At 40.1% G+C, this 26,232-nt stretch overlaps 3 protein-coding genes and 1 pseudogene across 3 annotated transcripts; all 4 read right to left on the reverse strand.

The window, feature by feature from the left end:
* Positions 1–785: 785 nt before the first annotated feature.
* On the reverse strand, positions 786–1,760 carry LOC123640519 (olfactory receptor 11G2-like). The gene has a single exon (XM_045555145.1). The coding sequence runs from the start codon at positions 1,716–1,718 to the stop codon at positions 786–788; it is 933 nt and encodes a 310-aa protein (XP_045411101.1). The 5' UTR covers positions 1,719–1,760.
* A 4,160-nt stretch (positions 1,761–5,920) lies between these two features.
* LOC123640530 (olfactory receptor 11G2) lies at positions 5,921–6,883 on the reverse strand. Its single transcript, XM_045555152.1, has one exon. It carries the CDS (start codon positions 6,854–6,856, stop codon positions 5,921–5,923), a length of 936 nt encoding a protein of 311 aa, XP_045411108.1. The 5' UTR covers positions 6,857–6,883.
* Positions 6,884–15,133: 8,250 nt separating this feature from the next.
* LOC123640540 lies at positions 15,134–16,162 on the reverse strand (annotated as a pseudogene).
* A 4,458-nt stretch (positions 16,163–20,620) lies between these two features.
* On the reverse strand, positions 20,621–21,583 carry LOC123640550 (olfactory receptor 11G2-like). The gene has a single exon (XM_045555164.1). It carries the CDS (start codon positions 21,554–21,556, stop codon positions 20,621–20,623), a length of 936 nt encoding a protein of 311 aa, XP_045411120.1. The 5' UTR covers positions 21,557–21,583.
* Positions 21,584–26,232: the final 4,649 nt, after the last annotated feature.

Raw genomic sequence — 26,232 nt, forward strand, 5'->3', positions numbered from 1 at the left:
TTCTCCCATCCAAGTGCTAACCAGGCCCAACCCTGCTTAGCTTCAGAGATCAGATGAGATCAGTTGGGTTCAGGGTGGTATGGCTGTAGACCAGATGTCCTTCTATCTTTGCAGTGTCTTAGGGGATTGTCTGTGATGCACATGACATTCTGGTTTAATGTTTATGCAGTAACATGTATTCTTTCTCTTTTACCTTTATGGAAAAGTTTTCTGGGTTGGCAGATTTCTTTTTAATTATATTTCCTCAACAAACTTAAGTCAATTTTTTTCAATCTATAGCTTTATCATTTGTAAAAATAGGAAGATGAAGAGTTCTCTCAAAGCCCAAAAAATTCTGGGGAAAAAATATACTGTGGTGTATAAAGTTCAAAAATAATATGAGCAACTGAGTATTATCAGTTAGTGTTTTTCTTCTTTTATTTTGAGACGGAGTCTCACTGTGTTTGTTGCTGGGGCTAGAGTGCCATGGTGTTAGCCTAGCTCACAGTAACCTCAAACTCCTGGGCTCAAGCAATCTTACTGCATCAGCCTCCCAAGTACCTGCGACTACAGGCCCATGCCACCATGCCTGGCTAATTCTTCTATTTTTAGTAGAGATAGGGACTCCCTGTAGCTCAGGCTGGTCTCAAACTACTGAGCTCAAGGGATTCTCCTGCCTTGGCCTCCCACAGGGCTAGGATTACAGATGTGAGCCACTACACCAGGCCAATTAGTTTTTTTTTTTAAATAAGGAAATTAAAAATGGAGTCTGTCTTTCAAAATCTTTTAAACTAAGACTCTTAATTTTATGTTCCCAGTAATTTCTTCATTTCATGTTTCATATATTCGTTACTCAGACTGTGTGTTACAGGGTTAATGAGTAGAGTAATCACAGAATAAAACAAAGTCACAATCTTCTGCAAACCAGCCTTATGCTTGGATGTTGGGCTCACGTACGTGACCATCACTGGGCCATAGAAGAGAGAAACTACAGCAAGATGGGACCCACAGGTGGAGAAAGACTCTCTTCTCCCAGCGGCTGAAGGGACCCTCAACACAGCTCTCAGGACCAGAGCATAGGTCCCCACAGTGAAGAGAAAGGGAATAAATACAAGTAGAGAACTTAAGGTGGACATAGTGAGCTCTATTACAGGGGCTCTGGGACAGGTAAGGGCTAGCAGAGGACCTGGGTCACACAGCAAGTGGTGAATAATCCTAGATCCACAGAAGGTCATTTGGGAGATGATGATGATGGGGATTAAGAACCAGAGGAAACCAAGTACCCAGCAGTTGATCACAAGATTGGTGCAGAGACTTCTGGTCATAATGGTTGGATAGTGTAGAGGCCAGTAGATGGCAAGGTATCGATTAAACACCATCACTGCCAGGGAAAAGCATTTGGTAGAACCCAAGAAGAGGAAGTACAACTGGAGAAAGCACCTAGAGAAGGAGATGACCTTGGTGTCAGAGAGGAAGTTGGCCAGCATGTTGGGGACTGTGGAGGTGACATACCAGATCTCCAGGAAGGAGAAGTTGGCGAGCAGGATGTACATGGGGGTGTGGAGTCTCTGATCCCAGCACACAGCACAGATGATGGAACCGTTGCCCATGAGGGTGAGGAGGTAGACAGCAGAGAAGAGAACATAGAGCAGGATCTGCCCCTCCTTGGGACAAGGGAAGCCCAGGAGGAGGAAGCCAGAGATGGTGCTGGAGTTGCTGGGGGTGTTGAAGATCTTCATGTGTCTATGAGCTGTTAAAGTACCAGCAATTACTGGGTGATGGTACAAAGACAGTGGGAACTCAGATTTACATTTAAGGCATCCTAGGGAATGCGATAACCATACACATCAATAGTGACTATTTTTGTGTAATCCTGAAATATTGTCCTATTGGACAATATTCATTGGTCTATAAAATACACGAGAAGTCTGTATCAGTGGGTAGACACAGAAGTTTCCTTATTGTGAAATGTGTGGAAATAGCATCATATGTAAATATACAGTTTAATAAATGATTATGAAGGAAGAACCAGTGTAACTACCACTGAGGTCAAGAAATAGAATATCATTTGACTCCTAGAATCTTTCCATATGCTCCATCCTCATCACTATGTTTGCATCTCTGTCTCTCCAATCATAATATTCTTTTTTCCTTATTATCATCACCTCCTTGAATTTCTTTATAATTTAATAAGTAAATATGCACCTCTAAAGAATAAAACAATATCTAGTATTGCCTGTTTTTGTGCTTTGCATAAATGAAATCATAGTATTGTCCTTTTGAATGGTTTCTTTGGTTCAACAGTAAGTTTTTGAAATTCCTCTTGTTGTATGTATGTGTAGTTTGCCCATGTTTACTGCCCCTGTTATCAGTTTCTTGGAGCTGTTTCAGAAGATATCATACACATTTACATGGAAGGTAGCTAGAGTACACTGCTAATCACTTTTCTATTTTGACTTATTATGTCTGGGAGATGTTACATATCATTATGTATGGAATTGCTTCATAATTTATAAATTGAAGACATAGTGTTCCACTGTATGACTGACCAAATCTTATTTAAGTAGTCTTCTATTAATGGGAACTGAGGTTAGTGTCAATATTTTGCTGTTGCAGAAATCCTGCAGTGAATAGTCTGTACTTTCATTATTTGCTACATGTGTGAGAATATCTATAGGGTAAACACCTTAGAAGTTGAATTGATGGGTTAAAGAGCGTATGTGTTCTGAACTTTGACAGAGGTCACCTAGTCACCCCAGATAGTTTGTAAACATGTACTGCTACCAGCTATGTGTAAGAGAGCCCATTTCACCATCCTCAACTATATAACGTATTAGCAAACTTCTTGATCTTTTTCAATCTAATAGGTTAAAAATGTGATACTATTATAGGCTTATTCTACCTTTATCTTTTTATGAATGAGTTAGTGCTCTTTGTACATGTTCAAGAGTCTTTTCTGGATGTTATTTGTTTATATCCTTTTGTTTATTTTCCTATTGGGATGTTCTCCTACTGTGTTATAGAGCTTTATGGATATTAAGGGAACAAATTTATTGTCATATGATTGGCAAATAAGTGACAAGTCAGAAAGATAGAAATACAGGGTTAATTAGTAAAGAAAAAGCAACTTCTGTTAGTCAAAAGGGTGGTGGATGGAACATTTTTTTTTTTTATCCTTACAGTTTTTATCCTCAGCAAATTGCTGCCTGATGTCCAGTCCTCATTTTCTTCACCTGAAAAGTAGGTATTTGGATGTGTGAAGACACTTTAATCATAGCCCTTTCACTCAAGGCAGTTCAAGGAGACAGTTCAAGGAGAACTAGCCCAGGTTTCTAATACAAGTTCTGAGTAGATATATTTACTGCTCTACAAATGCTGGTTACATTCCATTAACAGAAAAGGTATAAATCTGTGGTTTGGGTTTTACCCCTTATTTTACTGTAAGTGACCTTCCTTCTCTGCTTGCAGGGGAACAGTCCTCAGGGATTCTTTGCTGGTTGCAATGAAAAGAAAAGCAGGTTTATATCCCAGACTTGTGTTTACAGCAGCCTCTATCTCCACCTGTCTCTCTGATTTGTTGATTTTTGCCCAGTTATGCTACAAGATCATCTTCTGGAAGTGAGGGGAGAAGTGCGAATGTATGGAATTTAGATATACTAGAAAAGACTTTCTCGTTATGGTCATGACTGAGCAGCTTGTATTAAACACAAAGTAACTTCCATCAAAAGTAACTATAAAATCTGGACAAAACACATAAGACAACCATTTTAAGGTGCTGGGGAGCAACTGACATACGCAAGACTTCAGGGGCTACAATTCCAAGATGAAGGGAAGAACAAGGAGGTGAGTTCCACACTCATCATGTGTTTCTCCCTGAGGACATTTGACAACTCACTGGGCAGGGGAAGTGTGAGGATGTGGAGGCATGTGGGAAAGAACTGGGGAAGGGGAACAGAGGCTGAGCAGTGAAGGAAATTAGAAATATTTTTACTCCAAAATACGGCATTCTGACATAGTTGATTGACTGAAAAAGCCTCAAGATCTTTGTGACTCCCCTACCCCTATCACCTGCTCTCCCAAAATCTTTGAAGGCTCTTTATCTGCCTGAGATCCAGACCTACCTAGGAAAACAATTGTCTTTTATTCGTCTGTTTTGTTCAGGAAGGAAAATCAAGAATACAGCCAGACCTGGTCCAATCCATTTAAAAAATAATTTCTGTCTCTCAGGTTAATTTGGTGTCCAAAAAGGATAATTGACAAGTCAATCTGTTTCCCCCATCCATTCATTCTCCCAAGAATCTATTCATCCTCCCCAGTGATCATTTATTGCCCCTCAACAGAATTACCTATATTCCTCATCTCCTCCTCCCGCCTCTAAAATGAGAGTATATAAACTTCTGGACCCCATTTGGTTATTGGGTAATCAATCTGTGATTCTCCCCGTGTGCACGGTAAATAAATTTGTAATCCCTATTTCTTATTAATCTGCCTTATTGGGAGTTGATCTTTCAATAAAACTTCCAGGGGCAGAGGGGAAGTTTTACCTTTTCCCTCACAGCAGAAAGCACTGAACTGCCACAATAAAGGCTTTGGAGTTTGTAGCTGCCAAAGTAGCTGGTGTTTGAGAAACAAACAGGAGGAACACTGAAGTGAGGTTCAAACTGTGATGCAATCTCCCTTCAAGGCATTTTGAATTTCTAAACTGTTCATGTGCAAGATGAGAGTTCAAAATAACTAGCAGAAGCTAGGAGTCTAAAGAGCTAAGCAGAAATTTCAGCAGTAAAGGTGATACTGGACTTCAGGTTCTTGTACCGAAGTGAATAGAAATTGGCACGAGACCAGGAAGATTTAGGCAGGGAAGACTTTTACTGGGGCTGTTTGTTCAAACAACAAGGGAGGCAGTGCTGGTTAAGGGGGCAAGGAGACTGGTTCTCCAAACAAAGGGCTGGGGAGCTTTCACAAGGTGGTAAAGAGGGAGGCAGGGGTCAGCTTTGAAGCCATCACATGTAGAGGCAGTGTTATGTTGGCAGCTGTGTACTTGACGGTCATGCTCTTCATGTGTCACATGTGTCATTAGCATTTTAAATCTCCAGCCCAGGATGTGTTTTTTAGCATTAAAATGAGATTATAATGAGGGAAAAGTCAGAGTAAGGTCAGTATGGGGGTCCTTTCTGGCTTGAGGGGGTTAAATGTGGATAAGTCTGGTTTTTTTGCAGCTGGGTTCCTCATGAGCTGATGTCAGCATCTTGCCTCAGTGGTCCTAGAAGACATTACTCAAGAGACAGACAATTTGGCCCCCTCCTTCTATAGGTATGGGCTGAATTCCAGTGGCTAGGAGGTCATTTGCTTTTTTCTGTTCTATAGTTAATTAGGCTGGGTCATTCTGCTCCATGTTGCCTCCCTTGGTCAGAAGTGAGGTCCGAGTTCTGTCCCTGTGCTGTCTCAGAGGGGTTCGAGTAGTCCATAAATAGGAGGTCAGGACCTCCTAAAGTGGAGGGGCCTTCCAAACAGTCCAGGTGTGCAACTGAGATCTCAGAAAGGCCATGTTCCTGGAGTAAGAGCCACACACCCTAGGAGTAAGACCCAAACTAGCATAGACCATTTTAAAAACACGTAAAAATAATCCTTAAATGGAATCAAAGGGATCTACCTCTGCTCTGTCTACTTGCTAGAAGAAAACTTAACTATTTTTGAGTTACTATATCCATTGTCTTTACAGTTTTTAAAATACAATGCCCAGCAGTCAATTAACAATTGAGTCGTGCTAAGCAGCAGGGCATGATCAAGATCCAAAAGAAGAAGTAACAGAAACATGCTTATAGGTGTTTCAGGTTTTGGTCAATGCTAAGGTGAACAATTATCTGAATAAAACCAGGTGTTTTCAGCCTGTAAAGAAGTTAAGTACAAGTTTAATTGCCCAAGGGCCCTTTCGATTAATACTTCATATTCCCAGAAATTTGTGCATGGCTTTTTTCATATCTTTGTTCCTAAGACTATATATCACAGGGTTTAGGAGTGGGGTCACAACAGAATAAAAGAGAGTCACAATCTTCTGCATTCTAGCCTTGTGCTCAGACGCTGGGCTCCCATACATGACCAGTACTGAGCCATAGAACAGAGACACCACAGCTAGATGAGACCCACAGGTGGAGAAAGCCTTTCTTCTCCCAGGGGCTGAAGGGACCCTCAACACAGCTCTCAGGACGAGAGCATAGGACCCCATGATAAAGAGAAACAGAATAAAGACAGGCACAGGACATAATGTGGAGAAGACAAGCTCTGCCACAGGAGATTTCTTGCAAGTGAGTGCTAGGACAGGACCTGGGTCACACAGGAAGTGGTCAATAATCCTGGATCCACAGAAGGCCATTTGGGAGATGATGATAATGGGGATTAAGAACCAGAGGAAACCGAGTACCCAGCAGTTGATCACAAGATTGGTGCAGAGACTTCTGGTCATAATGGTCGGATAGTGTAGAGGCCGGCAGATGGCAAGGTATCGATCAAACGCCATCACCGCCAGGAAAAAGCATTCTGTAGAACCCAAGGAGAAGAAGAAGTAGAACTGGAGAAAGCACCCAGAGAAGGAGATGACCTTGGTGTCAGAGAGGAAGTTGGCCAGCATGTTGGGGACTGTGGAGGTGACATACCAGATCTCCAGGAAGGAGAAGTTGGCGAGCAGGATGTACATGGGGGTGTGCAGTCTTTGATCCCAGCGCACAGCACAGATGATGGAACCGTTGCCCATGAGGGTGAGGAGGTAGACAGCAGAGAAGAGCACAAAGAGCAGGATCTGCCCCTCCCTGGGACTAGGGAAGCCCAGGAGGAGGAAGCCAGAGATGGTGCTGGAGTTGCTGGGGTTGCTGAAGATCTTCATGTGTCTGTGAGCTGTTAAAGCACCAGCAATTACTGGGTGGCAGTGCCAAGACAGTGGGCACTCAGAGCTACATTTCAAGTCATCTTGGGAACGAAAATGTATATATATACGTGTGTGTGTGTGTGTGTGTGTGTGTGTCTATATATATATCAATAGCCACTTTTTGTCTTCAAAACTGAAATGATGACCTGGGTTGATTCTCTGTTCTCATTCACTTTCTCACCATGGGTTCAAGAAAACTTTTGGTTAAAATCGATAAGCTCTTATATAGATTCTATTCAGTGTAGAGTCTAATATAATCAAGCATGTTTACAGCACTCTCCTTCAGGAGCCTATACATATGTGTATATATGCACACACAATAGGATATATACATCTTTACAAAAGTGGGATTTCTTCCATGTTGAGAAGAGGCAACGCCATTGCAGCTGTTCGTGTCAGAGGCTGAGTCAGACTGTGTAGCCATGCAACGTGAACCCATAGAACTTTTTGAATTACTTCTTTTATGTAACTTTTGACCCTGGCCTTATTCCAAATTAAATGGTTAACTTATCAATTGAATAATATTATCCACTGATTTCATGAATAAAACAGTCAAATCAAGTGGAGGAAGTTAGCTGTGGTTAGTTTCTCTCGTGTCATTACGGCAGTCCTAGCCATGCAGGGCGGACCAGGCTGAAAGAATTATTAACTGGCCATGCTGAAACATGTCTGTGCTTGCCGGGAAAAGAGATGTGAATCTGCTTAGACCACAGTTATAGATATAATTCTGTTCCAGCAATACACAGTATGGATATTACTGATAACATGGAATTCTAAATAGCAGTGGTTTTGTACAGGATGTTAAACTAAAACTTTGGTCCATTTCCTAGTATCTGTTTGGGAATATGTCAAGGCAGAGTGGCTTTTACTACAATTGTTCTTAGCCAAAGGCAAGAAGCAATTAGAGTGGCTTTTAAAAGGTAAATGTCTGCATACTGCCTTTCTTTTGTTCTAAATGAGTTAGAATAACTTTGTTAATCATGTACCCAGGCCTTGGAATTGGATAGAGCCTTCTCTAAATAAATGCATAAATCAGCAACCTAAAGTAAGTCTGTGCTCCCCGCCTCCCACCCAGTTCTAGGGAAAATCCTTATTTTGCTTTTTAAAGTTTGACACAGGGACCCAGGGAGTTGAAGGGTGGTAGAACCTGCCACCTCAAAATATACCACTTTGGCATAAGATTATTTTGAGCTGAAGGCAATTGGCAAAAAGAAGATACAAGAAAAGCTCCCTTTTCTCCCTCTATTATTTGCTTAAAAGCAGGACATAAATTTGTAAAGCGTCCCCCCCCACCCCCCTACCAGGAAGGACTGAAGTTAATTATCAGAGACAACTCTAAACCCTTATCAGCCTGGAGATGTCACTGGAGGACTGTATGTAACAATCTTACTAACTAATCCTTATCTTCCATTAGTTCTGCCATAGTATTTACCTTCCCATAATTTGCCCTAGAAACACAAAGTCCTTTTTGTTTGCTTTGTCACTTCTCTAAAAATTTATTGTTCTTTACTTAGGATACTATGTAAGCCCGACTTCTGTCCAGCTCTTTGAATTACTTATCTTCAAGTGCTCCCATGTGTATGTGTGATGCACATGCTAATAAACTTTCGTTTTTCTCTTGGTAATCTGTATTTTGTCACTCTAATTAATAGGACCCCAGCGGAACAACCTAGAAGGGTTGAGGGAAAAAGATTTTTACCTCCCCTCTAGAGTCTACTAATTTCTTAGTAGGAATATATAGGTTCTGTAAAACCTATAGAACCAAGAGCAAAAGGTGGCAGCAGCAACCTGACATCCTTGTTAAGCAAGGAAGTGAGTGCTTAGAGTTTCCTGTTGGAGGAGGAATGCAATTTTGCTTGGTGTGGCATGGACAGAAGGAGTAATTATAACACAATATGTAATTTTAAAAAACACTTTCTCGGTAATTTTAAACTCAGGGTTACCTGATTCTCATGGCATGAAAGATGCCTGGGTTAAATATAGTTTCCACAGGTTCTGCCAGACTCTATTTTAATGCATATACCTGAAATATGGTTTTAATAGACTTGGCTCTTGGTGGGAGTAGAGTGGGATAGTTCTGGTACCTGCACTGTAAACTTCCATGTTCTATGTCTTTTTATTTTCTTCTCTGCTTTTACAGTTATTAGTGTAGGAGCCCAATAAATTTCTGAGATGTTTATCTTTCATAAAGGGGAGTTGCAAGCTGACAGCAGAAGAATCTAACTTTCTTCTTTTTAAAGTCACTCTGTACCAGCTTCACTCATCTCCAAGGACATTAAGCAGTGAGTCATTTCTGCAGCAGACCTTAGGCTTTGTAGGGTGTTTTAAAGGTTATGTTGGCATCACATGAGTCCAGTGAACAAACCTAATGACTTACTGATGAATATAAACAGACAAAAGAATTCTGCTCTGATGTGTGAAGGTCCTGGATGGATTTTAAAAAGTTTAAGTGTATATGACAAGTACCAATTCAGAGGAATATCACTTTGCTATGATCAATTAAAACCAACTGTTACTCATAATGCTTAGGTATTTTTGTATAGGGTTTTTTTTTTTTTTGCTGGTGTTCCTAAAATTTCATTTTAGGAGTAGGCATCTGCTTAACAATCAATTAATTTGCCCTGTGGGATTAAATGCTTAATCAGCTCTTTTTTCTTTTCAGGTGGAACTTATTTCAGTGTAGTGTCTCCTTCTTTTCCTCTGCCTTCACATCTAATTCATCAACCATTTCTGTTAGTTTTGTCTCCAAAATAATTCTCATGTCTGCCTACTTCTCCCCATCTGCACTGCCAGCATCCTAGTTCAAGCCACCGTCTTTTCTCCCGTGGACCATGTGACGCTGTCCTAACCAGTCTCCACTCTTGCTCCTCTGCAACTTGTTTACTTGCCACAGCCAGAGTGACTCTTTAGAAAAGGAAATTAGGTCTGTCCCTTTCCTTACATAGATTTCAATCAGCTTCTCAATGCACTAAGATTAAATAAAGCCTCTACGCTGTGGTCCTTGATTTGACCCCTTTAATATCTCCAACTTCATCTCATGATGCTATTAATCAAACTCTGTTTCTCTCTTGCACACACACAGGTGCAAACACACACATTGTTGCACAAAGGGGCACACACACACTTCACTAATGCAAACACTCAAATATACAATAGGATTCATTGGAGAAAACACTTGGCAAGCAGAGGGGTAACAGAGTGTACATCATCCCAAGAGCTCTCCTGGTCCCACTGAGGAGTGGGCATATTTGGAATACAGACATGTTAGCCAACATTTCAGTAGAAAGGGATCCACCTCTGTAATGCTCTTCACCAGGGGTCAGGAAAGATTTTCTTAAATAGTTTAGGCTTGTGGGCCTTATAGTCTCTGTTAAAACTACTCAGCTCTGCCATCATACTGCCAATGTAGCCACAGAGAATACCTAAATAAATGCATGTGACTGTGTTCTAATAAAACTTTATCATGTCCACTGAAATGTGAATTTCATATAATTTTGATGTGTCATGAAATCTTATTCTTTTATTGATTTTTAAACTTACATTGAAAATGTAAAAATAATTCTTACCTCTCTGGCCATACAGAAATAGGCAGATTTGGTTCACTGGCCATAGTTTGCTACCCCTGCCCTACATGTTTTTAGTTAAAGGAGAATAAGAGCATCCATTTGACTTGGAATCATGGCGCACAAACATGCATACACAAACCTCACTCTTTCACACAACACTTCAGTAATATAACATTAGCATTTTCGTTTCTAGAAAGAGCCAAGTACTTTCAGGACTCAGAGTCTTTGCTCCTGTCGTTCAGGTTCACTCTTTATCCCTTGTCACCAGCACAGTCTGACAAAGACAGTAGCTATTTCACAAATATCTGTTAAAGAAGTGATTATCTACACTGTTAAAAACAGAATATACATCAATGATAGATATTTATCAATTGCTTCACTTGAACTTCAAAAAACTTGTCAGATGAAATTTGAGGAAATGAAATATACAAGAAAAAGTCCAAAGGACCTGAGGGTACTAGAAGTGTTGGCCCAGACTTGAGGGGAATTCCATTCAAAGAATGCAATGGGAAATTGACTGTTCTGGGTGACGGAACATGTCCCACCCCATGTAATTTCCTCTCTGACTGTTAAAGATAAATGTGGTCTTGCATTTTTGGCTGTAGAAGTAAGAGAGGGAGAGCTGGATGGAAATTGTAGCTTCAGCGTTGTGACAAAGTTGCTTAGTGGCTCTAGTGGAGTCTTTTAACCTCTGTAAGGTTCATTTTCTTTACATGAAATGGGAGTTGGAGTATATGATTTTTAATCTCTTTTCATTATAAAATGTTTACTTCTATTTTAAGTATTCCACAAGTCTACATAGTATTAATACTTTATGGACTAGAAGTGATGTTTCAGCTATATTTATGTGTAAGATGAAAATATTAGTTGAACATTTTGTCACTTATACATGAAGGCAAAAGATTCAGGCCAGCTCCCGCTCTGGCAGTTTTCCAACAAAGCTTTGAAAACAAGAAGGCTGTGAAAATGATTCTCTGTGTATTATCACCATTTTATGCTTGATCTAACTAGATTAACAGTACATGAAGAAAAACTGATATTTCTAAGAAGAGCATGTTGTTACTCACCTTTTCTTCCTCAGCTCCTCTGGAGAGAGAGCGGCAGTGGTGTTTACCTGGCACAAGGCTAAGCTGGAGCTGTCCAAAGTGCCAGGCAGATGCCCCTGAGCTGGCTGCAGAAGTGAGAGTGAATATGGGGACAGTGGTGTCAAAGCTGTGCTTACGTATACAGGATGCTTGGATGGAGTTAACTAACTTTCCAAACAAGAAAACAACACCTTCACTCTCATTATATTTCGGAAAAGTTGGGATAAACCTAATTTAGGTTAGCCAGATTCTGTGCTGTGATGTATGAGAGAAAGGCATTTCTCTGATAATTTATTATTTTCCCCAGGATAGTCCAAAAAGGCACAGTGGTTTAGAAGCATTATTGGCCTGATCACAATAGCACATCCATCTTCATTTGGTGTGGACCAGAGACTGTCACACCCATTTAATTTCTTCAAAGCCTTTGAAAAGAAGAACAATTTTCCCTTTTATGAGAAGTGTTAAGCAGCTATGGCATTGTAGAAAAGCAATGGATTGGGGGTAAGAATACTAAGGTTTGAATTATAGCTCATACTTTACCAATTTTGGAAACATTGCTCATTACATCATTTGCTTTCACTGAGAAGCAGGGAATCCAAACTTGAAGTTTCTCTGCCAGTGTCTGGTTTTCTTGGAGAGGAGAGGTGGTCTTGTCTACAGTAACCACCAAGGAGTAAAGGAGCAGAAATAGGGTGAAGATCTGAGTGTTTACAGGAGGATGGAGGGATTATAAGCAGGGCCTTCAGGGAGTGGGCCCTGCTCCTCTGCTCAGTAAGAATCAATTTACCAGCGCTAGAAGGAGAACAGTGTTAGGAGACTGCCCTGTGCTAGTTCGTCCTTTCCTCTGGGGCCTGTCTTCTCTAGAGACCCATGGTGACTCCTGCCTGTGTTTTCCAGTAGAGTAGAAAACACTATCTTTTCCAGCTCTAAACTTCTCAGGGATGGCATGAGATAGAATCAGTCTCTAAGCGCATTCATAGTGTCTACCAGGTGTCAGAGGGAAGTTTAGCAAAGTAACACAGGGTGTGGTGGCTGCAGTGCAGGAAGCTGTTCACTGGGCAGCTCGTGAGTGGTGTCAGTTATGGGTTTGGGGACGGGGCCTCCTCTGATTTTAAACACATGGGTATTTTTGCCATTAACTCAGGAGATTTAACTGTTTTCATCATACTAACAATATTAAATTCGTCTTAGCTATCAAAAATCACACAACCACAGATAATTTTGTTTTGGCTGGGTTTATAGTTTTACAACTTTGTGTGAAATCCTGACACATTCAGATATGAAAGTGACCAGCCAAAAATATATCCTGACAATTCGGAAGACATTTTTCTTCTTTTTTCCTTTGTTTTTGTTTTTTAAAATTTTTTTTTATTCCAGCATATTTCGGGGATAATGGACATTTTTATTTTTGTTTTAGCAATGATTTTTTTAAAACGAGCTTATTTACCAAAGATTAGTAAATTCACATGAACTTGAAAAGCATCTGGGCTTATTTAACTTATGAGAGTTCTTGTTATTTATAAACCAAATTGGTACCATGTAGACCTAGCATATAATACATTTACACACCCAAAACACATCTAAATACATACCCATATACACAAAGTTTCAATAGCTTTTATCTCAGAACTCCAGTCATGAAATCCTCTGAAGTTCCACATAAATATGCATCATTATGTTTCTGTTACTCTGTTTCCCTTTCCAATAGCAGGCATCCCTCATACTTGGCCAGTTTGCCTTCTTGGATGGAGATGTCTTTTAATCTCCCAGACTTTAGGACAGAGGTGTCTTTTAACCTTTCATACCTTAAAACCTGCCACAAGAGAAGGTACCATTGGAAGTGTCTTTCAACCTCCTGTACCTTGGACTTCGCTGATGATATTTCAAATTTAAATTAGGGAAAAAGAAAATAGATTAGGCTGAGTTTATTGGGGGAAAACGTATATTTACCATAGTTTTATCTATATTTCTCTTCTTGTCAATAGAATATGTTTTCACATGTTAATATCCATTATTATTGACTTTTTCAGATATTTTGCACTTTTTTATTGTACCAATGATATTTTTCTTACTGATCTGAAGATTATATACATATGTGTGTATCAGAGATATTAATCTTTTTTGTATAATTGATCTTAGCATGATGAATATTCTGGAAGACAGAAATATAAGCTCAAGTGAAGGAGTAAAGACAATTTGTTGTGGTTGAAAGGGTAAACTTCAGGTTTTGCTCTAGGATTATGACCTTGTGTAACTTGTAAGGGCAAATACAGGTAAAAAATAAGAGGCCTAATTATCGCTGATGAAAATAAGAGAAGAGATTTTCTCCTCTCTCTTTGCTTAGAGTATTTACTTTAGAAAACTTGTAATTAAGCTCTTTCTCTTTCTTCAAAAGGTGTATGTAAATCTTTTAAAAGCTAAATAAACCTCTTACAGCATTATGATCCAGGAATATCTTTCTCAAGGAATTGGGAACAAAGAACACAGTGCTCCCACATCCCAGTTTCTGTGAAAGGGTAAGTGCCTAACATTGGTGGCCTAACTTCCAAGTTGCAAAATTATTTCCTGTCAAAAAGATATGAATTTATTTTTCCTTTGTATCAAGCCAATTAGCAAATAAATATAGACGGCCACCCCAACTACCGAGTGAATCTAGTCTGAACTATGTGTGACAAATCATGCTGTCCAGTCCTTTTGAGGACTAGTTATTGTTTTTCTTGAGAATATGTAGTTCATGGGTTGTATTTGCTTTGCTACAAAAAGGGTCAGATGTTCTTCTCCCATGCCAGTACTATCCAGGCCTGATCCTGCTTAGCTTCTGAGGTCAGATGAGATCAGTTGCATTCAGGGGGTATGGCTGTAGACCAGATGTCCTTCTATCTTTGCAGTGTCTTAGCAGATTGTCTGTGATGCACATGACATTCTGTTTTAATGTTTATGCAGTAACATGTATTCTTTCTCTTTTACCTTTATGGAAAAGTTTTCTGGGTTGGCAGATTTGTTTTTAATTATATTTCCCCAACAAACCTAACTCAATTTTTTTCAATCTATAGCTTTATCTTTTGTAAAATTAGGAAGATGAAGAGATCTCTTAAAGCTCTAAAAATTCTGGTGAAAAAATCTACTACAGTGTATAAAGTTAAAAAATAATATGAGTAACTGAGTAATATCAGTTAGTTTTTTTTTTTGTTTCATTTTTTTTTTTTTTTTGTTTGTTTTTTTTGAGACAGAGTCTCACTCTGCGGCCAAGGCTATAGTGCCATGGTGTTTGCCTAGCTCACAGCAACCTCAAACTCCTGGGCTCAAACAATCCTTCTGCCTCAGCCTCCTGAGTACCTGGGACTACAGGCCCATGCCACCACACCTGGCTAATTTTTTCTATTTTAAGTAGAGATGGGGACCCGCTGTAGCTCAGGCTGGTCTCAAACTACTGAGCTCAAGGGATTCTTCTGCCTTGGCCTCCCACAGGGCTAGGATTACAGTTGTGAGCCACCAAGCCAGGCCAGTTAGTTTTGTTTTTTTTAAATAAGGAAATTAAAAATAGAGTCTTTCTCTCAAAATCTTTTAAACTAAGACTCTTAATTTTATGTTTCCAGTAATTTCTTCATTTCATGTTTCATATATTCGTTACTCAGACTGTGTGTTACAGGGTTAATGAGTGGAGTAATCACAGAATAAAACAAAGTCACAATCTTCTGCATTCCAGCCTTATGCTTGGATGTTGGGCTCACATACGTGACCATCACTGGGCCGTAGAAGAGAGAAACTACAGCAAGATGGGACCCACAGGTGGAGAAAGACTTTCTTCTCCCAGCGGCTGAAGGGACCCTCAACAGTGCTCTCAGGACCAGAGCATAGGTCCCCACAGTGAAGAGAAAGGGAATAAACAAAAGTAGAGAACTTAAGGTGGAGATAGTGAGCTCTATTACAGGGGCTTTGGGACAGGTAAGGGCTAGCAGAGGACCTGGGTCACACAGGAAATGGTGAATAATCCTAGATCCACAGAAGGTCATTTGGGAGATGATGATGATGGGGATTAAGAAACAGAGGAAACCGAGTACCCAGCAGTTGATCACAAGATTGGTGCAGAGACTTCTGGTCATAATGGTTGGATAGTGTAGGCCAGTAGATGGCAAGGTATCGATTAAACGCCATAACGGCCAGGAAAAAGCATTCCGTAGAACCCAAGGAGAAGAAGAAGTAGAACTGGAGAAAGCACCCAGAGAAGGAGATGACCTTGGTGTCAGAGAGGAAGTTGGCCAGCATGTTGGGGACCGTGGAGGTGACATACCAGATCTCCAGGAAGGAGAAGTTGGCGAGTAGGATGTACATGGGGGTGTGGAGTCTCTGATCCCAGCGCACAGCACAGATGATGGAACCGTTGCCCATGAGGGTGAGGAGGTAGACAGCAGAGAAGAGCACATAGAGCAGGATCTGCCCCTCCCTGGGACAAGGGAAGCCCAGGAGGAGGAAGCCAGAGATGGTGCTGGAGTTGCTGGGGTTGCTGAAGATCTTCATGTGTCTGTGAGCTGTAAAAGCACCAGCAATTACTGGGTGACAGTGCAAAGACAGTGGGGACTCAGAGTTACATTTAAGCCATCCTGGGGAATGGAATAAACACACATCAAAACTGAATATTTTTGTGTAATCCTGAAATACTGTCCTATTGGACAATAGTCATTGTTCTATAAAATTCACGAGAAGTCTGTATCAGTGGGTAGACACAGAAGATTCTTTATTGTGAAATGTATGGAAACAGGCATAATATATAAATATACAGTTCAATAAATGCATATGAAGGAAACACTACTGTATCTACCACTGAGGTCAAGAAATAGAATATCATCTGACTCCTAGAATCTTTCCACATGGTCCATCCTCATCACTATGTCTGCCTCTCTGTCTCTCCAGTCATAACATTCTTTTTTCCTTGTTATGATCACTTCCTTGAGTTTCTTCATAATTTAATAAGTAAATATGTACCTCTAAAGCATAAAACAATATTTAGTTTTGCCTGTTTTTGTGCTTTGCATAAATGAAATCGTACTATTTTCCTTTGAATGGTTTCTTTGGTTCAACAGTATGTTTTTGAAATTCCTGTTGTTGCATGTATCTGGAGTTTCCCACATTTTCTGCCCCTGTTATCAGTTTCTTGGAGCTCTTTCAGAAGATATCATACACATTTACATGGAAGGTAGCTACAATACACTGCTAATCACTTTTCTATTTTTGCTTATTATGTCTTGGAGATACTACATATCATTACATAAGGAATTCCTTCATCTTTTATAAATGAAGGTATAGTATTCCATTGTATGACTGACCAAATCTTATTTAAGTAGTCTTGTATTAATGGGAACTGAGGTTAGTGTCAATATTTTGCTATTACAGCAATCCTGCAGTGAATAGTCTGTACTTTCATTATTTGCTATGTGTGAGAATATCCTTAGGCTAAACACCTTAGAAGTTCAATTGATGGATTAAAGAGCGTTTGCCTTCTGAACTTTGACAGAGGTCGCCTAGTCACCCCAGATAGTTTGTGAGGTGTACTCCTACCAGCTAAGTGTGAGCAAGCCCATTTCACTATCCTCAACTATATAACGTATTACCAAACTTCTTGATCTTTTTCAATCTAATAGGTTAAAAATGAGTTACTATTATAGACTTATTCTACCTTTATGTTTTTTAGTTTTGTTTGTTTGTTTGTTTTTTATTTTTTTTGAGACAGAGTCTCACTCTGTAGCCCAGGCTAGAGTGCCGTGGTGTCAGCCTAGCTCACAGCAACCTCAAACTCCTGGGCTCAAGCAATCCTCTTGCCTCAGCCTCCTGATTAGCTGGGACTACAGGCATGCGCCACCATGCCCGGCTAATTTTTTCTATATATTTTTACTTGTCCAGATAATTTCTTTCTATTTTTTTAGTAGAGACGGGGTCTCACTCTTGTTCAGGCTGGTTTCGAACTCCTGAGCTGAAGCGATCCACCTGCCTTGGCCTCCCAAGTGCTAGGATTACAGGCATGAGCCTCCATGCCCCGCCCTACCTTTATCTTTTTATGAATGAGTTAGTGCTCTTTGTACATGTTCAAGAGTCTTTTCTGGATGTTATTTGTTTATATCCTTTTGCTTATTTTCCTATTGGGATGTTTTTCTCCTAGCGTGTTATAGAGCTTTATGTATATTAAGGGAAAAAATTTATTGTTATATGATTGGCAAATAAGTGACAAGTCCTAAAGATAGAAATACAGGGTTAGTTCCTAAAGAAAAAGCAACTTGGGTTAGTCAAAAGGGTGATGGATGGGACATTTTTTTTTTATCCTTACAGTGATTATCCTCAGCAAATTCCTCCCTGATTCCCAGTCCTCATTTTCTTCACCTGAAAAGTAGGTATTTGGATGGTTGAAGACACTTTAATCATAGCCCTTACACTCAAGCCCTAGGAGACAGTTCAAGGAGAACTAGCCCAGGTTTCTAATACAAGTTCTGAGTAGATATTTTTACTGCTCTACAAATGCTGGTTACATTCCATTAACAAAAAAGGTATAAATCTGTGGTTTGGGTTTTACCCCTTATTTTACTGCTCTCAGGGGAACAGTCCTCAGGGATTCTTTGCTGGTTGCAATGAAAAGAAAAGCAGTTTATATCCCAGACTTGTGTTTACAGCAGCCTCTATCTCCACCTGTCTCTCTGATTTGTCGATTTTTGCACAGTTATGGTACAAGATCATCTTCTGAAAGTGAGGGGAGAAGTGCGAATGTATGGAATTTAGATATACTGGAAAAGACTTTCTGGTTATGGTCATGACTGAGCAGCTTGTATTAAACCCAAAGTAACCTCCATCAAAAGTAAAATCTGGACAAAACACATGAGACAACCATTTTAAGGTGCTGGGGAGCAACTGACATAGGCAAGACTTCAGGGGCTACAATGCCAAGATGAAGGGAAGAACAAGGAGGTGAGTTCCACACTCATCATGTGTTTTCCCCTGAGGACATTTGACAACTCACTGGGCAGGGGAAGTGTGAGGATGTGGAGGCATGTGGGAAAGAACTGGGGAAGGGGAACAGAGGCTGAGCAGTGAAGGAAATTAGAAATATTTTTACTCCAAAATATGGCATTCTGACATAGTTGATTGACTGAAAAAGCCTCAAGATCTTTGTGACCCCCCCTACGCCCATCACCTGCTCTCCCAAAATCTTTGAAGGCTCTTTATCTGCCTGAGATCCACAAATACTTAGGGAAACAATTGTCTTTCCTTCGTCTATCTTTTGCAGGAAGGAAGATCAAGAATACAACCAGACCTGGTCCAGTCCATTCAAATAATAATCCCTGTCTCTCAGGTTAATTTAGTTTCCAAAAAGAATAATTGACAAGTCAATCTGTTTCCCCCATCCATTCGTTCTCCCAAGTATCTGTTCATCCTCCCCAGTGATCCTTTATTGCCCCTCAACAGAATTACCTATATTCCTCATCTCCTCCTCCCGCCTCTAAAATGAGAGTATATAAACTTCTGGACCCCATTTGGATATTGGGTAATCACTCTGTGATTCTTCCCGTGTGCATGGTAAATAAATTTGTAATCCCTATTTCTTATTAATCTGCCTTATTGGGAGTTGATCTTTCAATAAAACTTCCAGGGGCAGAGGGGTAGTTTTACCTTCTCCCTCACAGCAGAAAGCACTGAACTGAGGTGATAAAGTCTTTGGAGTTTGTAGCTGCCAAAGTAGCTGGTGTTTGAGAAACAAATAGAGGAGGAACACTGAAGTGAGGTTCAAACTGTGATGCAATCTCCCTTCAAGGCATTTTGAATTTCTAAGCTGTTCATGTGCAAGATGGGAGTTCAAAATAACTAGCAGAAGCTAGGAGTCTAAAGAGCTAAGCAGAAGTTTCAGGAGTAAAGGTGATACTGGACTTCAGGTTCTTGTACCGAAGTGAATAGAAATTGGCACGAGACCAGGAAGATTTAGGCAGGGAAGACTTTTACTGGGGCTGTTTGTTCAAACAACAAGGGAGGCAGTGCTGGTTAAGGGGGCAAGGAGACTGGTTCTCCAAACAAAGGGCTGGGGAGCTTTCACAAGGTGGTAAAGAGGGAGGCAGGGGTCAGCTTTGAAGTCATCACATGTAGAGGCAGTGTTATGTTGGCAGCTGCGTACTTGATGGTCATGCTCTTCATGTGTCACATGTGTCATTAGCATTTTAAATCTCCAGCCCAGGATGTGTTTTTTAGCATTAAAATGAGATTATAATGAGGGAAAAGTCAGAGTAAGGTTAGTATGGGGGTCCTTTCTGGCTTGAGGTGGTTAGATGTGGGTAAGTCTGGTTTCTTTGCAGGCGGGCTCCTCATAAGCTGATGTCAGCATCTTGCCTCAGTGGTCCTGGAAGACATTACTCAAGAGACAGACAATTTGGCCCCCTCCTTCTATAGGTATGGGCTGAATTTCAGTGGCTAGGAGGTCATTTGCTTTTTTCTGTTCTATAGTTAATTAGGCTTTGTCATTCTGCCCCATGTTGCCTCCCTTGGTCAGAAGTGAGGTCCGAGTTCTGTCCCTATGCTGTCTCAGAGGGGTTCGAGTAGTCCATAAATAGGAGGTCAGGACCTCCTAAAGTGGAGCGGCCTTCCAAACAGTCCAGGTGTGCAACTGAGATCTCAGAAAGGCCATGTTCCTGGAGTAAGAGCCACACACCCTAGGAGTAAGACCCAAACTAGCATAGACCATTTTAAAAACACGTAAAAATAATCCTTAAATGGAATCAAAGGGATCTACCTCTGCTCTGTCTCCTTTTAGAAGAAAACTCAACCATTTTTGAGTTATTATATCCATTGTCTTTACAATTTTTAAAATACAATGCCCAGCAGTCTATTAAAAACATTTGAGTCGTGCCAAGCAGCAGGACATGATCAAGGTCCAGAAGAAGAAATAACAGAAACATGGTCATAGGTGTTTCAGGTTTTGGTCAATACTAAGGTGAACAATTATCTGAATAAACCAGGTGTTTTCAACCTGAAAAGAAGTTAAGTACAAGTTTAATTGCCTAAGGGCCTTTTTGATTAATATTATACATTCTGGGAATATTTTATATTCCCAGAATTTTCTGCATTGCTTTTTTCATATCTTTGTTCCTAAGACTATATATCACAGGATTTATGAGTGGGGTCACAACAGAATAAAATAGAGTCACAATCTTCTGCATTCCAGCCTTATGCTCAGACGCTGGGCTCCCATACATGATCACTATTGAGCCATAGAACAGAGACACCACAGCTAGATGAGACCCACAGGTGGAGAAAGCCTTTCTTCTCCCAGCGGCTGAAGGGACCTTCAACACAGCTCTCAGGACCAGAGCATAGCTCCCCATGATAAAGAAAAAGAGAATAATGACAGGTAAAGGACTTAAGGTGGAGAAGGCAAGCTCTGCCACAGGAGATTTTTTGCAAGTGAGTGCTAGAAGAGGACCTGGGTCACACAAGAAGTGGTCAATAATCCTGGATCCACAGAAGGCCATTTGGGAGAAGATGATGATGGGGATTAAGAACCAGAGGAAACCAAGTACCCAGCAGTTGATCACAAGATTGGTGCAGAGGTGTCTGGTCATAATGGTCGGATAGTGTAGAGGCCGGCAGATGGCAAGGTATCGATCAAACGCCATAACCCCCAGGAAAAAGCATTCTGTAGAACCCAAGGAGAAGAAGAAGTAGAACTGGAGAAAGCACCCAGAGAAGGAGATGACCTTGGTGTCAGAGAGGAAGTTGGCCAGCATGTTGGGGACCGTGGAGGTGACATACCAGATCTCCAGGAAGGAGAAGTTGGCGAGCAGGATGTACATGGGGGTGTGGAGTCTCTGATCCCAGCGCACAGCACAGATGATGGAACCATTGCCCATGAGGGTGAGGAGGTAGACAGCAGAGAAGAGCACAAAGAGGAGGATCTGCCCCTCCCTGGGACTAGGGAAGCCCAGGAGGAGGAAGCCAGAGATGGTGCTGGAGTTGCTGGGGTTGCTGAAGATCTTCATGTGTCTGTGAGCTGTAAAAGCACCAGCAATTACTGGGTGGCAGTGCCAAGACAGTGGGGACTCCGAGTTACATTTAAAGTCATCTTGGCAATGAAAAAAAATATATATGTATATATATATGGCGCCACTTTTTGTCTTCAAAACTGAAATGATGACCTGGGTTGATTTTCTGGTCTCATTCTCTTTTTCACCATGAGTTCAAGAAAACTTTTGGTTAAAATCGATAAGCTCTTATATATAGTCTCTTCAGTGGAGAGTCTAATATAATCTTCAAGCATGTTAATGGCACTCTCCTTCAGGAGCCTATACATATGTGTATAGATACACATACCATAGGATATATATATCTTTACAAAAGTGGGATTTCTTCCATGTTGAGAAGAGGCAATGCCATTGCAGCTGTTTGTGTCAGAGGCTGAGTCAGACTGTGTAGCCATGCAACGTGAACCCATAGAACTTTTTGAATTACTTCTTTTATGTAACTTTTGACACTGGCCTTCTTCCAAATTAAATGGTTAACTTATCAGTTGAATAATATTACCTACCAATTTCATGATTAAAACAGTCAAATCAAGTGAAGGAAGTTAGCTGTGGTTAGTTTCTCTTGTGTCATTACGGCAGTCCTAGCCATCCAGGGCGGACCAGGCTGAAAGAATTATTAACTGGCCATGCTGAAACATGTCTATTCTTGTCTGGAAAAGAGATACGAATCTGCTTAGACCATAGTTATAGATATAATTCTATTCCAATAATACACATTATGGATGTTACTGATAACATGGAACTCTAAATAGCAGTAGTTTTGTACAGGATGTTAAACTAAAACTTTGGTCCATTTCCTACTAACTGCTTGGGAATATGTCAAGGCAGAGTGGCTTTTACTAAAATTAATCTTAGCCAAAGGCAAGAAGCAATTAGAATGTCTTTTAAAAGCTAAATATCTGCATACTGCCTTTCTTTTGTTCTAAGTGAGTTAGAATACCTTTGTTAAGCATTCATGTACCGAGGCCTTGGAATGTGTTGGAGCCCTCTCTAAATAAATGCATAAATCAGCGAAGTAAAGTAAGCCTGTGCTCCCTCTTCTATGTAAAATCCTTATTTTGCTTTTTAAAGTTTGGCACAGGGACCCAGGGAATTGAAGGGCGGCAGAACCTGCCACCTCAAAATATAGCACTTCGGCCTAAGATTATTTTGAGCTGAAGGAAATTGACAAAAAGAAGATACAAGAAAAACTCTATTTTCTCCCTCTATTATTTGCCTGAAAGCAGGACATAAATTTTGAAAACTTTCCTACCCCCTCTACCAGGAAGGACAGAAGTTAATTCCCAGAGACAACTCTAAACCCTTATCAGCCTGGAGATGTCACTGGAGGACTCTATGTAACAATCTTACTAACTAAGCCTTATCTTCCATTAGTTCTGCCATAATATTTACCTTCCCATAATTTGCCCAGGAAACAGGAAGTCTTTTTTCTTTGCTTTATCACTTGTATAAAAATTTATTGTTCTTTACTTAGGATATTATGTAAACCCAACTTCTGTCCAGCCCTTTGTATTACTTATTTCGGAGGGCTCCCATGTGTATGTGTGATGCACATGCTAATAAACTTCTGTTTTTCTCTTGCTAATCTGTATTTTGTCAGTCTAATTAATAGGCCCCAGTGGAAGAACCTAGAAGGGTTGAGAGAAAAAGATTTTTTCCTCCCGTCTAGAGTCTACTAATTTCTTAGTAGGAATATATAAGTTCTGTAAAACCTATAGAACCAAGAGCAAAAGGTGACAGTAGTTAAGCTAATATGTTTCTCAGGCATGGATGTGAGTGCTTAGAGTTTCCTGTTGGAGGAGGAATGCAATTTTGCTTGGTGTGGGATGGACAGAAGGAGTAATTATAACACAATATGTAATTTTAAAAAACACTTTCTGGGTGATTTTAAACTCAGGGTTACCTGATTCTCATGGCATGAAAGATGCTTGTGGTAAATATAGTTTCCACAGATTCTTCCAGACTCTATTTTAATGCATATAACTGAAACATGGTTTTAATAGCCTTGGCTCTTGGTGGGAGCAGGGTGGGATAGTTCTGGTACCTGCACTGTAAACTTCCATGTTCTATGTCTTTTTATTTTCTTCTCTGCTTTTACAGTTATTAGTGTAGGACCCCAATAAATTTCTGAGATGTTTATCTTTCTTAAAGGGGAGTTGCAAGCTGACAGCAGAAGAGTCTAACTTTTTTCTTTGTAAAGTCATCTGTACCAGCTTCATTCATGACCAAGGACATTAAGCAGTGAGTCATTTTTGAAGCAGACTTTGGGCTTTGTAGGGTGTTTTAAAGGTTATGTTGGCATCACATGAGTCCAGTGAATAAGCCTAATGACTTACTGATGAATATAAACACAAAAGAAGAATTCTGCTTGGATCTGTGAAGGTCCTTCATGGATTTTAAAAAGAGTAAGTCTATATGACAAGTACAATTCAGAGGAATATCACTTTGCTATGATTAATTAAAACCAACTGTTACTCATAATGGTTAGCTATTTTTGGATAGGGTTTTTTTTGCTGGTGCTCCTGAAATTTCATTTTAAGAGTAGGTGTCTGCTTAACAATCAATTAATTTCACCCCTTGGATTAAATGCTTAGTCACCCCTTTTTTTATTTCAGGTGGAACTTATTTCAGTGTAGTGTCTCCTCCTTTTCCTCTACCTTCACATCTAATTCATCAACAATTTCTGTCAGTTTTGTCTCCAAACAATTCTCATGTCTGCCTACTTCTCCCCATCTGCACTGCCAACATCCTAGTTCAAGCCACCATCTTTTCTCCCGTGGACCATGTGACGCTGTCCTAACCAGCCTCCGGTTTCCACTCCTGCTCCTCTACAACTTGTTTACTTGCCACAGCCAGAGTGACTCTTTAGAAAAAGGAAATTAGGTCTGTCCCTTTCCTTGCACACAGATTTCAATTAGCTTTTCAATGCACTAAGATAAAATAAACCCCCTAAACTGTGGTCTTTGATTTGACCCCTTTAATATGTCCAACTTCATCTAATGATTCTATTAATCAAACTCTCTTTCTCTCTTGCAGACACACAGTTGCAAACACACACATTGTTTTACAAAGGGGGCACATACACACTCCACTAATGCAAACACTCAAATATAAAATAGGGTTCATTGGAGAAAACACTTGGCAAGCAGAGGGGTAACAGAGTGTACATCATCCCAAGAGCTCTCCTGGTCCCACTGAGGAGTGGGCGTATTTGGAATACACACACGTTAGCCAACATTTCAGTAGAAAGGCATTCACCTCTGTAATGCTCTTAACCAGTGGTCAGGAAAGATTTTCTTAAATAGTTTAGGCTCGTGGGCCATATAGTCTCTGTTGAAACTACTCAGCTCTGCCGTCTTACTACAAATGCAGCCACAGACAATATCTAAATAAATACATGTGACTATGTTCCAAGAAAACTTAATCATGTCCACTGAAATGTGAATTTCATATAATTTTCATGTGTCATGAAATCTTATTCTTTTATTGATTTTTAAACTATACATTGAAAATGTAAAAATAATTCTTAGCTCTCTGACCATAGAAAAATAGGCCGATTTTGCTCATTGGCCGTAGTTTGCTACCCCTGCTCTGCATGTTTTCAGGGAAAGGAGAGTAAGAGCATCCATTTGTGGAACAATGGCGCACAAACACATACATGTGTGTACATGCACAGCACACACAAACCTCACTCCTTCACACAGCACTTCAGCAATATAACATTAGAATTTTGCTTTCTAGAAAGAGCCAAGTACTTTGAGGACTCAGAGTCTTTGCTCCTGTCCTTCAAGTTCACTTTTTATCCCTTGTGCCCTGCACAGTCTGACAAAGACAGTAGCTATTTCACAAATATCTGTTAAAGAAGTGATTATCTACACTGTTAAAAACAGAATATACATCGATGATAGATATTTATCAATTGCTTCACTTGAACTTCAAAAAACTTGTCAGGTGAAATTTGAGGAAATGAAATATACAAGAAAAGGTCCAAAGGACCTGAGGGTACTAGAAGTGTTGGCCCGGACTTGAGGGGAATTCCATTCAAAGAATGCAATGGGAAATTGAATGTTCTGGGTGATAGAACATGTCCCACCCCATGTAATTTCCTCTCTGATTGTTAAAGATAAATGTGGTCTTGCATTTTGAGTGTAGAAGTAAGAGAGGGAGAGCTGGACGGAAATTCTAGCTTCAGCGTTGTGACAAAGTTGCTTAGTGGCTCTAGTGGAATCTTTTAACCTCTGTAAGCTTCATTTTCTTTACATGAAATGGGATTTGGAGTATACGATTTTTAATCTCTTTTCATTATAAAATGCTTACTTCTATTTTAAGTATTCCCCAAGTCTACATGATATCAAGACTTCATGGATCTAGAAGTGATGTTTTAGTTATACTTATGTCTAATATGAAAACATTAGTTGAACAGTTTCTCAGTTATACATGAAGCCAAAACATTCAGGCCAGCTCCTGCTCTGGCAATTTTCCAACAAAGCTTTGAAAACAAGAAGGCTGTGAAAATGATTCTCTGTGTATTATCACCATTTTATGCTTGATCTAACTCCATTAACAGAATATGAAGAAAAACTGGTATTTCTAAGAAGAGCATGTTGTTACTCACCTTTTCTTCCTCAGCTCCT

Source organism: Lemur catta, chromosome 1 (assembly GCF_020740605.2).
Source record: "Lemur catta isolate mLemCat1 chromosome 1, mLemCat1.pri, whole genome shotgun sequence".
NCBI classification, from domain to species: domain Eukaryota; kingdom Metazoa; phylum Chordata; class Mammalia; order Primates; family Lemuridae; genus Lemur; species Lemur catta.

Excerpts from the sequence above, each read along its gene's own strand:
- LOC123640530 (XM_045555152.1), bottom strand. The coding sequence starts at position 6,856 with ATGAAGATCTTCAGCAACCCCAGCAACTCCAGCACCATCTCTGGCTTC.
- LOC123640550 (XM_045555164.1), bottom strand. The coding sequence starts at position 21,556 with ATGAAGATCTTCAGCAACCCCAGCAACTCCAGCACCATCTCTGGCTTC.
- LOC123640519 (XM_045555145.1), bottom strand. The coding sequence starts at position 1,718 with ATGAAGATCTTCAACACCCCCAGCAACTCCAGCACCATCTCTGGCTTC.